The following is a 14,453-nucleotide window of genomic DNA, read 5'->3' on the forward strand; positions in this document are numbered from 1 at the left end:
ATTAATATTTAAAATTTTTTAAAATTTTTTGTACGTATGTAATATTTTTGATATTTATATAAATTATTTTCGTTGTGTTGCATCTCTCCGTAAAAATAAACAATAAATATATTTTAAAAAATAAATCATCTATTTTTTTAAAAAATAAATACAATAAAATAAAAATATTACGATTATCAAATTAAATTTTTTTTATAGATAATATACATTGAAATTTTTTTAAATAAACGATTTAAATTATCAAAATGATATTCATGATAGACCCTACAAACCTTTCAGAAAATTTTATATTTTTATTGAAATGCAAATATGAAAGAATATCAATCCATTAGTATATCATATAAGATAAAAACTCATAAAAGTATCAAGACAACTACCAATACCAAACTTGGCTACGTAAAAATTTTTGTTTTCGAGAATCACGTGGGAGTGACTTTTCAAAAAATTAATTACTATTACAAGAAAAAGTTTATGATTTTATATTTTAATATTATAAAATTTAATATTAATTAAAAATATTTTTTAAAATATTCATTTAAGTGTAAATTTTCCAAAAAATTTCAAATTTAATTTTTTTATTAACTTAATTACTCAAAATTATAATCTTGTAATTGAGATTTATATACATAAATTTTACACTACATAAATCGAATTTCAACTATACAACTCTCATTCGATAATAATATTTATTTATACCTAAATTTACTCAAAATATTTATTTATTTATTTCAACTATACCTAAAGTGGGCTCATAGTATTTATTTATTTATTTTCAATCATCATTCTTACTTAGGGAAATTAGTAAATTTTTGAAAATTCTAAAATATCCCAAGTTTCTTGCTACACATCTGTTTCTGCTCCAATCTCTCATTACTTACCACTTTTTCTTTCAAGCCAACCAGACCAAAGGGATGATAGATATAGTAATCTTCATGTAAATGACTCTAAAACCACACGTTTTTAACAAATAACAATTTTAGGTATTATGAAAAAATTTTCATAAAAATAACCATAAAAATTTTTTGATCCTTAAATTACACTTAGAATAAAATATCACACACTAATCAAAATAATCCAAACATCATAACTCATTCATGATTATTTTCATAAATTTTTTTTCATAATTCTTAACTTTTCTCTTTAACAAAAGTACCATGATCAAAACCTAATCTTTAGCTGTTGGGGGTAGTTCCCAACTGAATCTGACCATTACTGTTATCATTATCCCTAATTTTCTTGTTCTTCTCCATTTCCCTGAGAGTCGATCTCCACTTAAAGAAGGTACCAAACAAAACTTGCATTTCCTCGAGAGTTCTACCTTGTGTTTCTGGGAGCAGCGTATAAAAGAACACCCAACTAACAATGGCCACTCCCATGAAGAGAAAGAAGGCTCCACCTATCGAGATCGCATTGTACAAAGAGATAAAAGTCATCGATATGGTCCCACTTATCAGACGGTTCATAGCTGTTCCTATACTGGTCCCTTGTGCCCGCAACCTCAACGGAAAAATCTCTGAGCTGTAGACCCATGCGATGGGGCCCATCCCAATCGAGAATGTTCCGACGAACGATAACACCGTCGTGATTGCCAAAGCAACGGCCCACGCCACTTTCTTCTCCGAGTGATCTATGATCGTCAAAGACACAGCTAGACCAGCGAGGGACAGGATCATACCTCCAACGCTACTCAAAAGTAACGGTCTTCGCCCGACCCGATCCAGTAAAAACGTAGCCACTAGAATGAATATAGTCTTGGTAAATCCAACGGCCACCGTAGCGAGTAGCTTATCTGACTTGCTAGTTATACCCGCTTTCTCGAATATTTTGGGGCTGTACAAAACGACGGCGTCTATGCCGGACGCTTGTTGGAAGAAGTGAATTCCGACACCGGCAATCAGTATGTGGAGGACGGTCGGCGTTGGGTGGAGGACGAGCTCCTTCCAGACACCTTCGCCATGACTGCGCTTCGGCACCGGAACGACGTCGTCGTTGCACTCCTCTGGAATTCCGGCGGCTTCCTTGATGTCGGCGAGCCTCAGCTGAGCCTCCTCTTTGGAGTCGGAGGTCTTGTCCAGAACTCGCTTGGCGTCTCCCAGCCGACCTTGTAAAACGAGCCACCGTGGCGACTCCGGCATGGCGAGGACCCCCAACGCCAAGAACACCGAGGGAATCGCTCCGATTCCGAGCATTAATCGCCATCCTAAGTAAAGTGGAAGCTTCGAGAACGCATAGTTTGATACATATCCCAGCAACACACCTACAAGCTTCTTGTGTAAAAAAAAAAAAATATATATATATATATTGTGCATGAGAGAGAGAGAGAGAGAGAGAGAGAGAGAGAGAGGACATAATAGAATAGTACCGGCGTTGATGAAGACTTCGGGGAAAGAGGTGAGGAAGCCGCGGGAGGCGGCGGGGGAGACTTCGGCGGTGTAGACGGGGGCGATCAAGAGGGCGTAGCCGACGCCGATGCCGGCGACGAAGCGGCCAACCATGAGGAAGGCGTAGTTGGTGGCGAAGCCCATCAGGATGGCACCGACGAAGAATATCGCGGCGGCGATGACGATGGTGTACCGACGGCCCACCCAATCGGAGGTTCTGCCGGCGGCGTAGCAGCCGAGGAGGGAGTAGAGGCTCATGATGCCCATTAATACTTCCAGCTGGACGTCGGAGATTTTGAGGTCGTCCTTGATGAAGAGTGCTGCCCCACTCATCACCCCACCATCTGCACATCATCATCACCCGTAAATTTCTTTAGCTTTCTTCCCATAATTCCCCGCCCCCCCCCCCCCCCCCCCAAAAAAAAAAAAAAAAAAAAAGAAGGAGAAGAAGAAGAAGAAAAAGCAGTTAGAGTATGTTTGAATGATAAAACTTACCATAACCGAGTAAGATGGAAGTCATGGAAGCTAAAATAGCACAGGCAAAAGCATACTTGTTTCGTTTTGGTTTCTGCGGTGGATCTAAAGCTGGAATATGTGTTTGGGTTTGGCCGGAAAAACCATTGTTCTGAGGCTTCCGGTCAGCCATCTATGAGAGAGAGAGAGAGATGAGAGCTAGCTTCAATTGGGCATGAACAAGAGAGGGGTACGTAAAGGTATGTTGATGGAGGAGGGATTGTTGAAGTGGGAGATGAAATAGGCTGAACTTCCTTTGTTGTGGCGGTACAGCAAGAGCAGTGCAGTACTTAAGTAGAGTGAGGCTTACCTCATTCGGGATGACGATTGAAGACCACAACGTCCGTTAAATGCATTGGCGTCTCTAATGGTTGATCTTTTATTTCATTATTTGAGTAAGAAAAAAAAAAAGAGAAATGTTAGAGATCATGAAAAATTTGCCATGAAAAGGATCATGAAAAATTTGTGATCCTTAGATTACCTTGATTAGTGTGTGGTGTTTTATTGTAAGTGTAATCCAAAGGTCACAAATCTTTCATGACTATTTTCATGAAAGACTTTTCATGATACCTAGCATTGCTGAAAAAAAAAATTTAATATAAAGTATTTTAATAGAGTTTGGTCAAATCATTAGTTGATGGGGGCAGATATACGGCCGATTGATTGGTAGTAAAAATTTAATAATGAACAATAATTTGATAAAAAATACATCTATTTTCATATTAGTCGTGATAGAGGCCTCGAATTTGGCTCGAACAGAATCAGAGGGGAGGGGAGGGGAAGAAGAGAGAGAGAGGGAGGGGAGGAGAAGAAGAGAGAGAGGAAGGGAGAAGAAGAGGGAGTCGCCGGTGGGCCGGACTGGAGGGGGCCATAATCACCGGGGGAGGAGGAGGAGGAGGAGGAAGAGGAGGCGGAGGCGGGCCGGAGGCGGAGGCGGGCCGGAGGCGGAGGCGGAGGCGACGGCGGTGCAGCTACTGCGACGAGCTGGATCGGGCGACGATCGGACGGCTGGCGAGCTCGACGAGCTGCGACGGCGAGTCTTCGGCGAATCCGGATCCCCTCCCCTCCCCTTCCTCTCTCTCTTCTTCCCCTCCCCTCCCCTCTGGTTCTGCGAAGAAGAAGAAGAAGAAAATAAAAAAAAAAAAAAAAAATATGATTTCGAGGCAAATTCGAGCCTCAAATTCGAGGCCTGAATCATTAATCTTTTCATATTGATGGAAAATTTGAATAATTTTAAATTTGATTATCCATTTGATGAATAGTCATCGCATTTAAATTTGATGAATCATTGGAGTTGGTCTTAGAGGTTTTTTTGTTATTATTATTATTTTATAGTACAAAATTATAAAAATACACTTCATCAAACTTATGGGTGATTTGAGAAATTTGTTAAAAGTTGATTTTTTAGTTTTTTGTCTTTTTTTTGTGTAAAAAATGTGAGAAGTGATGTGACTCAAAATGAATTAAAAATTAAAAACTACCTTTTTATTTGCTTCCCAAATGGCCCCTTAATTATTGATTAATTATTTTAGCTGAATATCAAACTACTAATTATATGTAGTTAGGAAAAGAGAACTCAACAAATGAAATAAAAAACAGAGAGTTTATTGGAGAATATATTTGAAAAAATAGTTAGCTAAAATAAAAATTATAATAAATTTTTTGTTAAAATTTAACTAAGAATTTTACTATTTTGATCGATATGTTCTTATCGATTGTCTAGGAGTAGAGCCACATCCACTGTAATTGATAAATAAAATGAAAGTTATAGGTCACGTTTTGTTTGACAGATTAGGTTGGATGAGATTGTTAATGAGAGGATAGCTAGTGAAGAGATTGTTAATGTGGGGATTGTTAGTGAGGGAATTAAGTAAAAATGTATTTGTTTTGATGACAGTGTGAGAAATGGTTTCTGATGGGATTATTAAATTATTTTTATATAAAATAAATAGAAAAAATATTTCTATGTTAAAAAAAACTAAAACAAATATTAAAACAAACTGGTGCACTTGATTAAAAAATAAATTTTTAATATAAAATAGACTTAATCCACTAACTATTTTTCTAATCCTATTCAAAATTTAGCCAAGTTAATTCCCCCTCCTCAGAGGATTACTAAACCGCTCACACTGTTAATCTCTCCTCCCAAATCATCATCAAATATGGTGTGGATGGAACCTCATTCATACTAATCCAATCCGATCCCGTATCCTGCTAAACAATTATTTTGTTAAATAATTTAAAAATAAGAATAATATAATAATTTGTTATTGAAAAAAATTATCACGTGGCCGTGGCGTGCGAAAATCAATCAATAATTCATCATTTGACGGATCTCTCTTTATTAACCACATGATTTCATTTTTAGACGCAAAATTGTTTTGTCATGTTTCACAATTCTACCGCCAACCATTGACGGGAAAAAACAAGGGAGAAAATCAAGTTAGAAATGTCCTGCCCACCAATGTAATAAAAAATTTCTCAAGCTAAAAGCAAATGTAATAAAAAAATAAAGAAAAAAATAAAGAAGAATCATGACACCCTCATGGATTTTAACATCTTTTTTTTTTTTTTTTTTTTTTTTTGCATATTTGTAATTAAAGATATCTATTACATATTTAATAAATATAAAATTAAAGTGTAAGTTCAGGTGTCTGAGAGGATAATTTGTGTAACTCAATTGGAACAACCTAAATAGAAGAGATTGTGTAACTTGGGCCGAGCTAAGAGCAAAAACTAACTTGGCATTGGACCAAACAAAGGATAGATCGGTCAAAGATACTTGATCGGATTAATAAAAGCTTAGCTACTTAGTGGCGGTCAAAGCATTAACCGAGCTATAGCAGAAGACGGTCAAATAGAATTAGGAATGAGGTTCCAACTAAGCTACATGCACTACAAGAATTAACACTTTTGCCGACTAAAAATTTAGTCGGCAAAAGTTCATTTTTAGTCGGCAAAAGTCATCCGCGACTAATTTTTTTGGTCGCCACTTTGGTCGCCAATTGAGGGTCGCGGAAAGTAATTAGCGACTAAAAAGTTTTTTAGTCGCGAAAAAGTCATATTTGCCGACTAAATTTTTGGTCGCTAAATATATAATTACTGCGACTAATTCATTTAGTAACTAAAACATTTTAGTCGCGAAAAGTCATATTTGCCGACTAAATTTTTGGTCGCTAAATATATAATTACTGCGACTAATCCATTTAGTAGCTAAAACATTTTAGTCGCGAAAAGTCATATTTGCCGACTAAATTTTTGGTCGCTAAATATATAATTACTGCGACTAATCCATTTAGTAGCTAAAACATTTTAGTCGCGAAAAGTCATATTTTCCCGACCAAATATGTTAGTTGCCAATTCGCACATTTAACGACTAAATAGTTTGGTCGGCAACTAAGGCCCGTTTCCACAACCAAAAAATTTGGTTGCCAATTGTCACATTCCACGACTAACAAGTTTGGTCGGCAAATGGCACATTCCACGACCAAAAAAATTTGGTCGGCAATTGTCACATTCCACCACCAAATATGTTAGTCGCGAAAAAAAATGTTTGCGCAACTAAAACTTTAGTCGGCAATTGACCTATTAACGACAATTTCCGTTTTAGTCGCCAAAATTAATAATTTTAACGACTAATTATTTTGTCAGCAAAAGTATTAGTTATCTTTCCCAACTAATCAATTGGTCACCAAAACAAAAAAAAACAAGATCAACATTTGGTCGCCAACATCCAACAAAATAAACATGTAATTCATAATAATTCATCCAATTCATTCAATATAATATGTAATTTGCAAGCTTCATTCAAATCAACTGAATCATGAACAATTGACAAAATATAAATCATCCAAGCCTAAACTTGTTTAATGAAAGTCATCAACTATTATAAACTTTCATCCACAAGTAATTTCAAAGATACATATTCCTCCAATTAAAAATCCACTTGTAATCTATATAATTATCCAAGTCACATCCATCTAGCATAACAATTTAAAACATAACAATTAGTTGTTGTTATGTTTTAAATTGTTATCCATGCTCAGCTATCAAAAAATATACACACTAGTAGTCTATCTAAATATTTTTCATACACATTCATCCAAAAAAAATAACTACTACTCCTCCCAAATATTTTCCATACACATCTATTCAAAAATATATATTCCTTCCAAAAATGCTTATAGTGCCCATTAGTCCTGTACAATTTAGCTTCGTGCACGAGATCATCCATCTGTACCAAAGAAAATGAAAAATAATGTCAGGTAACTTTTGGTTAAAAATATTTGCACATAACTTTATTGTAAAATTGGACAAAAAATATTTTTTCTACATGGAAAGTAAAGGAAACATTAACAAATTAAATGACAATCAATACCATTTTGTAAATTAAACATCATTCATATGTATATATCAATTATAACTATTGTTCCACAATATGCCAATATTGACCTATGCTTCAACAATGGAAACTAAGTTAAATGAAAGACTATATATACCTAAAAATTAATTGAGGCAAGGCCCGGACACCCAATAAAAAGTCTTTGCTAACACAAAGATACGTTATCATGTAGCTTTCACATTAACTTCTTGTTTTGGCATGATTCACATTGAAAATTACAAAGCATTAAATTGGGGGCCATATTAGAATTATTATTCTATGGAGAGATAAAGAGAAAAGAGATAGTACAAAACCTCCGAAGCCAGTCCAATCCTAATGAACAGAAAAATCCAGAAAATACACCAAATCCGCCTAAAAAGAGGGTCATTGTCCCAGTCCACACTTGGCCCAAGCCTGATATATGGATGGACCAAGACGGTTTATATAACTCAATCACACCACACAAATGGTGCTCATGACAAACAAAATAAAGCGACAATGCACTAAAGACACTTTCAATTAATAATCATGACAAAACTAGTAGAAATTTCAAAACTAAATGTTATAGGATTCTCTAAAGTTTCACAATTTAGATAACTAAACAACTAAGATCCTACTTGACCAAGGACTGAGATTTAGCTTATGATGAGTTTTCACATTTCACGGCATGAACATGCAAGCTACAACCCAATAAAGAGCTGTCTTTGTTTGAATGAATATTGATATCTTGATGATGATGATGATGATGATGATTTTGACACTGATGAAACTTTTAAAGGGCAATATCTTGCTTTGAAATTTTACAATGGCATGTTAGCTAATTTACGAAGATGATTCTGCATGCACTTAACTTGAAATTAGAATTCATGCACTTAACTTCAATGAAATTAGAAGTCACTGAGGGAGCAAAGACTTCGTGTAGTTATCTAGGTCAAGTTTAGTCTTTATTGATACTTGGGACCGGTGGATAGGGTATGGACTTGATTTAACATAATTTGTTCAGAGTGGTTGTCTTTAGGTTCGCAAATTCACAACCTCAAAATTAATAAACAGTGTTTTAATCACAAAGTCAGCGATCTATGGATAGAACAAAAACATCTTGTCTGCAATTTAGCTTAATTTGTTTTAAGTAGTTAGTTGTCCCATATTCGAAATCACAACAACAAAATTAATAAGCCTAATCAGTGATTTATCTGTAAGTAGAAAATTTTATATGTAAATCTACCATGGAAAATGGCACTACTGATTATAAGAAGTTGAATTCCCACTAATATAACACTCCTAGAGGCTTCACAACTCAGTTTCTTCCCCATCCACGTAAATTGAAAGGCAATATACTAAATCACAAAAGGCATCCAGTGATTCTAACTCTCATCTTGAACCACCATACTAGATGCTCCGCTTTGACACACAGATAGAGTCTCTGCAGGAATCCAGGATAGCTCTGGTGACTCATTTTGATAGTATCCTCCCAAACCCTTCTCTCTATATGAGAGATACAGATTTCTAATGCTTTGTTGAAAAGCCGAATATCAGCAAATTGTGTTCCCAACGTGGAGGGAAAAACATTGACATTCCATATTTGATACAACCTTAAGCATAAAGGTATTCTGCATGAGTATCCATTCGAAAGAGTAACCCGTAAACCAAATTGGAAATACATAATTTAATGTGAATATGAGGTGAAAATAGATTTGCTTCTCAATTCTCATCCTTCAACCTACAGATGATGTACAGCCATTCTGTACACAAGGCAAATTAAATATATTAAATTATGGCTATTTCTCTCCTCTTATCTGAGTCCAAAATTGCTGTAGTAAAACTTCACACATTTTTACTGCATGCATGTTGCCTACAAAGTGATATACCTAAAGAGACTGATAACAAAGCAATTATCACCTTAATGACTTCAGTATAAGTTTCTTGATAGAAATGGGAGTACACTGAAAACATAAGAAAAAGAGTCCTTACCAAGTACATTCCCATGGAGTGATCCATAACGGACAAAGCGCAAACCACCGGCATTAGTTGAGACATTTCCACCAATTTGACAGCTTCCCTTTGCACCCAAGTCTAGTGGCATAATAAATCTGAATGGCAGAATAATTACTTACATATCTAAAAATTAAATTGTCAAATTACTCTGCAATATGATAAAAACTGAAAGCAGCAGTCACTGAAATATGAAAAGTCTAGACTGACCAAGAAACTTATGTGTGATGCAAAACGTCAAAAACCAGAGCAGGCAATATCTCATACAATGAAACATACATTCAACCATATCATTTCTCAATTCTCATCTTCACACATACACATGTTTTACAGGTGTAAAAGGAGACAAATGAAAACAAAGAAAAACAACTAGAAGCCACAAGTCATCAACACCCCTTTTAAATCTCTAGTAATAAATCCTTAAGTTAAATGGGGATCTGTAAATGTGGGGATCCTATGTTTGGAGGCAATGTGCATGAACAATGGGGACATCACTGATGGTGCCTTGTATTAAGGAGACAAAAGAGCAAACTTGTGTGCATATGGGTACGCATGTCTATGTATTTTCCTATTCTCTTCACATATACACAATCTTTTTCATAGTCAATCAAGCAAAATGATAGCTAACCACATCACAGCCTTCCAGTAATAAGTTCATCTGGGTTAATAGCAGATGTATTAAGCTATTACACTCTCTACTTGAGTTCAAACCTTACTAATCACATGTTGAAGGAAAAATATAGCAGTATGAGAGTTTCAGAACTGACTGGACCACCACAACACGCTGGTTAAGGAAAAGCTTGCCTGGTTCAGGCAGGTCAAACCAGCTTCCATCCCACAAGCACATCAACTGTACAACCAGCTTGGCTTAGGCCTGCTGACACTACATTACCAGTTCAACTCGATGAAGAGCATTCTATTGTGTATCCTATGCACGATAAATTAATATCATAAACTTTCATGTGTGTATACTAGTGTCAACTTGGTAGGCACCCTAAAATTTTGAAACTCTAAATGCAAGCACATATGCACTGCAACTTAAAATAATAATAACAAAGACAATAATCATGAAATTTTATGCATGACATAAATTTTCCATTTGTGTGTATGTATGTGTGATTATGTGTGACTGCTTGTGCAGATCACATGCCCCAAACTGTTCAACTTAAATGGCAAGCATTCACCAGAAAACCTTCATGTTTCTAACGTCCTCCTTATCTTCTTCTGTAAGCTGTTTGCATAAATGAGTTTGACTATAACTTTAAAAATACCACCTAAGATTGAAAATTTGAAAATAGAAAAAAAAGCATATCATTGATGATCACATTAAGCATCAAAACATTGCATCAAAAAATACAATGACAAAATAAATGGGATTAGAGCCTCCTTTCTTTAAAAGGAACAAGGGAGATGGCGACAAACAGCCACGCAGGATTTAAAAGTTTCATAATAGTTGTAATTTATTAAAATGTAATCCTGTTATTTTCATAGAATTCTAGATCTTATATGCCAGTCAAATAAGAAAAGAAAATCTGAGAAAGAATCATATAAATCCATGGGATATATCCAAATGAGGGGTATTGCCCAAAATCAAACCAGTTTAAGAAATCAACACGAAATTATTTAGTATAAATCATATAAAACCCTATAGCAAGAGTTGATAGTTGGGGAAATAGAGGAAGGGAGAGAGAGAGAGAGAGAAGAGAGCGAGATAGAGAGGGCAACCGACACAGAGAGGGAGAGAGAGAACCTGTGATCTGCGGCGGTGGCGGTGGTGATTTGCGGCTGCGGCGGTGCCGATGTGCAATGTACGGTGAGCTACGGTGAGCGACGGTGGTAAGGGACTGTGCTGAGATGAGGTGGGGTGAGGTTTGGTGGTGATGTGTGAGAGAAGAGGACTTTTGTGTTTGTTTAAACAGAGAATGTAGAAGAGGGCGCGAAATGAAAAAGTAATTTCCCCCTCAAATTTTAGACCTGTGGCGACTAAGGTGGTGTTTGGGAAGAATTTTACCTAGGTTTTTTCTCATTTTTTCCATTAAAAGACAAAAATGTTGCAAAATCAAAAAAAACACATCCAAACAAAATATCACATCCAACCCCATAATCATTTCACTTTTTTTCTCACAAATATCACATCCAATCACAAAAAAATCCAACTATCTTCCCAAACACAAAAAAAAAAAAAATGACATTTTAATATCTTACATCTAAAAAAACCTACATAAAAACTCACTTCCCAAACATTATCTAAATTGGTTATTTGTTGGCAAATAACCCATATATAACGACTAAAACTTTTTGTACCTAGAACTTAAATAAGAGTGACATTTTAAAATATTTTAGTATTAAGTGAATTTGTTTTATTTTAGTATTCAGTGAATTTTTTAAATATTTTTTTTACAAATATTATACTTTTAAAGTGTATTTATGTTTGGTATATCGAAAAATTTTAAAAAACATTAGAATGAATTATACTTTTAAAATATTCGCCACTCATCGCTCGCCTCCGTGTGTGTGAGAGAGAGAGAGAGAAAGAGTGTGTTGTTTCGAAACTTAGGACTCTGTAAACCTGAAAGGAAATGAAAAAATGGGGGGAAAGGCAGAGGGAAAAAACAAAAGGGGGAAATTAAGTTTGGGCGGGCGAGTTAGTGAAAAAAAAAGGGAAATTTTGTTTCATTTTTATTTTAATGATTTTTTTTTTATTTGGTAGAAGTAGGGGTAATATTTTAATGAAAAATATTTTTCGTTAAAATAAAATTAATTTTTTATGGTCAATGAAAAATATGATTTTTGTAGCCCATTTTTTTTGTGAAGGTGGTGGAGGAGAGAGAGCGACAGTAGTGGTGAAGGTGGTGGATAAGAGGTGATGGTGATGGTGGTGGTGGTGGTGGCGAAGGAGATTGATGATGAAGTTGTGGTAGTGGTAGAGGAGATGGAGTGGCGGTGGTAAAGGAGAGGTAATAGTAGTAGTAGTGGTGGTAGTGGTAGTGAAGTGGTAACGATACTGGCAGTAATGGTAGTCGTAGAGATGAAGTGGCAACAATGGTAATAATGCTGGTAGTGGAATGACATTTGCAGTAGTAGTGAATGTGGTAGAGGAGATGGGTGGTGAGAGAGAGATGAGTGAAAGATAGATAGAGAAGAGAGATAAAGAGAGAGACAGAGACAGAGTGATGAGCGAGAGAGAGAGAGACAAAGTGGTCACTAAAAGTGTATTTTCTTCTAGTGAAGAGCTCAGTAAATAGAGAAGAGGGGAAGGAGAGAGTGAGCAAGGTGAACACAATGAGGGAGACAGACAGACACATTGAGAGAAAGAGAGAGAGAAGAGTGAGAGACAAACAGACAGGCATAGAGAGAGAAAGAGAGAGAGAAGAGGGATGAGTGAGAGAGAGATAGAGAAAGAGAGAGAGAGAGAGACAGAAAGAGAAAGAGATAGAGACAGAGACAGAGAGAAACAAGAGATGAGTAACAGATAGACAAAGAGAGAGAAAGAGAGCGAAAAGAGATGATCGAGAGAAAGACATAGAAAAAGAGAGAGATAGAGAGAGAAGAAAGATGAGCGAGAAATTGTTAAAATAATTTTTTTTTTATAGTTAATGATTTTATTTTATTTTTAGTAATTAAAGTTGAAAATTTATTTGTTTCATTTTTATTTTAATGAATAAAAAATTATTCTTATTTTTTTACTTTGGTAGAAGTAGAGGTAATATTTTAATGAAAAATATTTTCCATAAATTTTATAAATTGGTTTTTGTTTATTTTTAGAAAAACATAAATTACAAACGCATTTGGTTTGAACAAAATGTTTAAAAAAAAATTAAAATATAAACTAAAAAACATGTTTGTCTAGGCCTAAAATATTTATATTTTTTATTATTATTTATGACGATGGGATCATACACATTATAATTGAAAATAAATATTTGAAAAGAGATGAGAGAGATAGAGAAGAGAGATGAGTGAAAAAGAGAGAGAGAAGAGAATGAGCGAGAGACAGAGAGAGAGAAGGAGAGAAAGAGAGACCCATTTCATTTTTTTACTTTTTCCTCTTTCAACAACAATGGGCTCAGAGAAAGAGATGAGTGTGATTGAAAGAAAAGAGAGATGAGTGAGAGACAGAGAGAAAGAAAAAAAACGAGAGATAGACACATACGCAGAGAGAGAGAGAGAGAGAGAGACAACAAAAAGAAATGAACAAGAGATAGAGAAAGAGACATAGAGAGAGAAGAGTGATGAGTGAAAGAGAGATAGACAGACAGAGAGAGAGAGAGACAGAAAGAGAAAGACATAGAGACACAGACAGAGAGAAACAATAGATGAGTGAGAGATAGACAAAGAGAGAAAGAAAGAGAACGAAAAGAGATGATCGAGAGAAAGACATAGAAAAAAAGAGAGATAGAGAGAAATCCAGATGAGTAGGAAAGACATAGAGAGAGATAAAGAGAAGAGAGATGAATGAGAGAGAAATAGAGAAAGAAAAAAGATGAGAGAGATAGAGAGAAGAGAGATGAGCGAGAGACAAAGAGAAAAAGAGACAAAGACAGAGACAAAGACAAACAGACATAGAAGAGTGACGAGTGAGGGAGAGAAAGCGAAAGAGACAAAGAGAGAAAGAGATAGAGAGTGAGAGTCAGAAAAAGAGACAGAGAGAGAAGAGATGAACGAGATAGACAGAGAGAGAGATAGAGAGAAGAGAGATGAGCTAGAGAGACATAGAAAGAAGAGAGATGAATGAGAGAGACAGAGAGCTCGGTAAATAGAAAAGATGGGAGAGAGAGAGAGTGGGCAAGATGAACACAATGGGGGAGAGAGACAGACAGACACACAGAGAGAAATAAAGAGAGAAGGGTGATGAGTGAGAGAGAGACAGACAGACACACAAAGAGAAAGAGAGAGAGAAGAGTAATGAGTGAGAGAGAGAAAGAGAGATATATATATATAGAGAGAGAGGGGGAGAGAAAAAGAGATAGAGAGACAGACAGACAGACAGATGAGTGGGTGAGTGAGAGAGAGAGAGAGAGAAAAGTGAGAGACAGACATAGAGAGAGAAAGTGAGAAAGAAGAGTGATGAGTGAGAGAGAGATAGAGAGAGAAAGAGATAGAGACATAGACAGAAAGAAATAAGAAATGAGTTAGAGATAGACAAAGAGAGAGAGAAAGAGAACGAAAAGAGATAATCGAGAGAA

The 14,453-nt window shown here is 35.6% G+C and overlaps 1 protein-coding gene and 1 long non-coding RNA gene across 2 annotated transcripts; both read right to left on the minus strand.

The window, feature by feature from the left end:
• Positions 1-1,080: 1,080 nt before the first annotated feature.
• LOC114316477 (putative polyol transporter 1) lies at positions 1,081-3,470 on the minus strand. The gene is made up of 3 exons (XM_082920438.1): positions 2,877-3,470; positions 2,363-2,725; positions 1,081-2,257 (listed from the first exon to the last, which is right to left on the minus strand). Exons 1-3 carry the CDS (start codon positions 3,025-3,027, stop codon positions 1,173-1,175), a joined length of 1,599 nt encoding a protein of 532 aa, XP_082776564.1. The 5' UTR covers positions 3,028-3,470; the 3' UTR covers positions 1,081-1,172.
• Positions 3,471-6,722: 3,252 nt separating this feature from the next.
• LOC145821072 (uncharacterized) lies at positions 6,723-11,463 on the minus strand. Its single transcript, XR_014363110.1, has 3 exons — positions 11,018-11,463; positions 9,247-9,365; positions 6,723-7,128 (listed from the first exon to the last, which is right to left on the minus strand). It is a non-coding gene; the product is annotated as an uncharacterized LOC145821072 (long non-coding RNA).
• Positions 11,464-14,453: the final 2,990 nt, after the last annotated feature.

This window comes from Camellia sinensis, chromosome 3 (genome assembly GCF_055761805.1).
Source record: "Camellia sinensis isolate YWXY chromosome 3, ASM5576180v1, whole genome shotgun sequence".
NCBI classification, from domain to species: domain Eukaryota; kingdom Viridiplantae; phylum Streptophyta; class Magnoliopsida; order Ericales; family Theaceae; genus Camellia; species Camellia sinensis.

What these genes read in the sequence shown, in the direction of transcription:
- LOC114316477 (XM_082920438.1), bottom strand. Translation starts at nt 3,027, where the DNA reads ATGGCTGACCGGAAGCCTCAGAACAATGGTTTTTCCGGCCAAACCCAA. An exon ending in TTCCATCTTACTCGGTTATG is followed by an intron (nt 2,726 to 2,876) that starts GTAAGTTTTATC and finishes GATGATGTGCAG; the next exon opens with ATGGTGGGGTGATGAGTGGG. An exon ending in CGAAGTCTTCATCAACGCCG is followed by an intron (nt 2,258 to 2,362) that starts GTACTATTCTAT and finishes AGAAGCTTGTAG; the next exon opens with GTGTGTTGCTGGGATATGTA.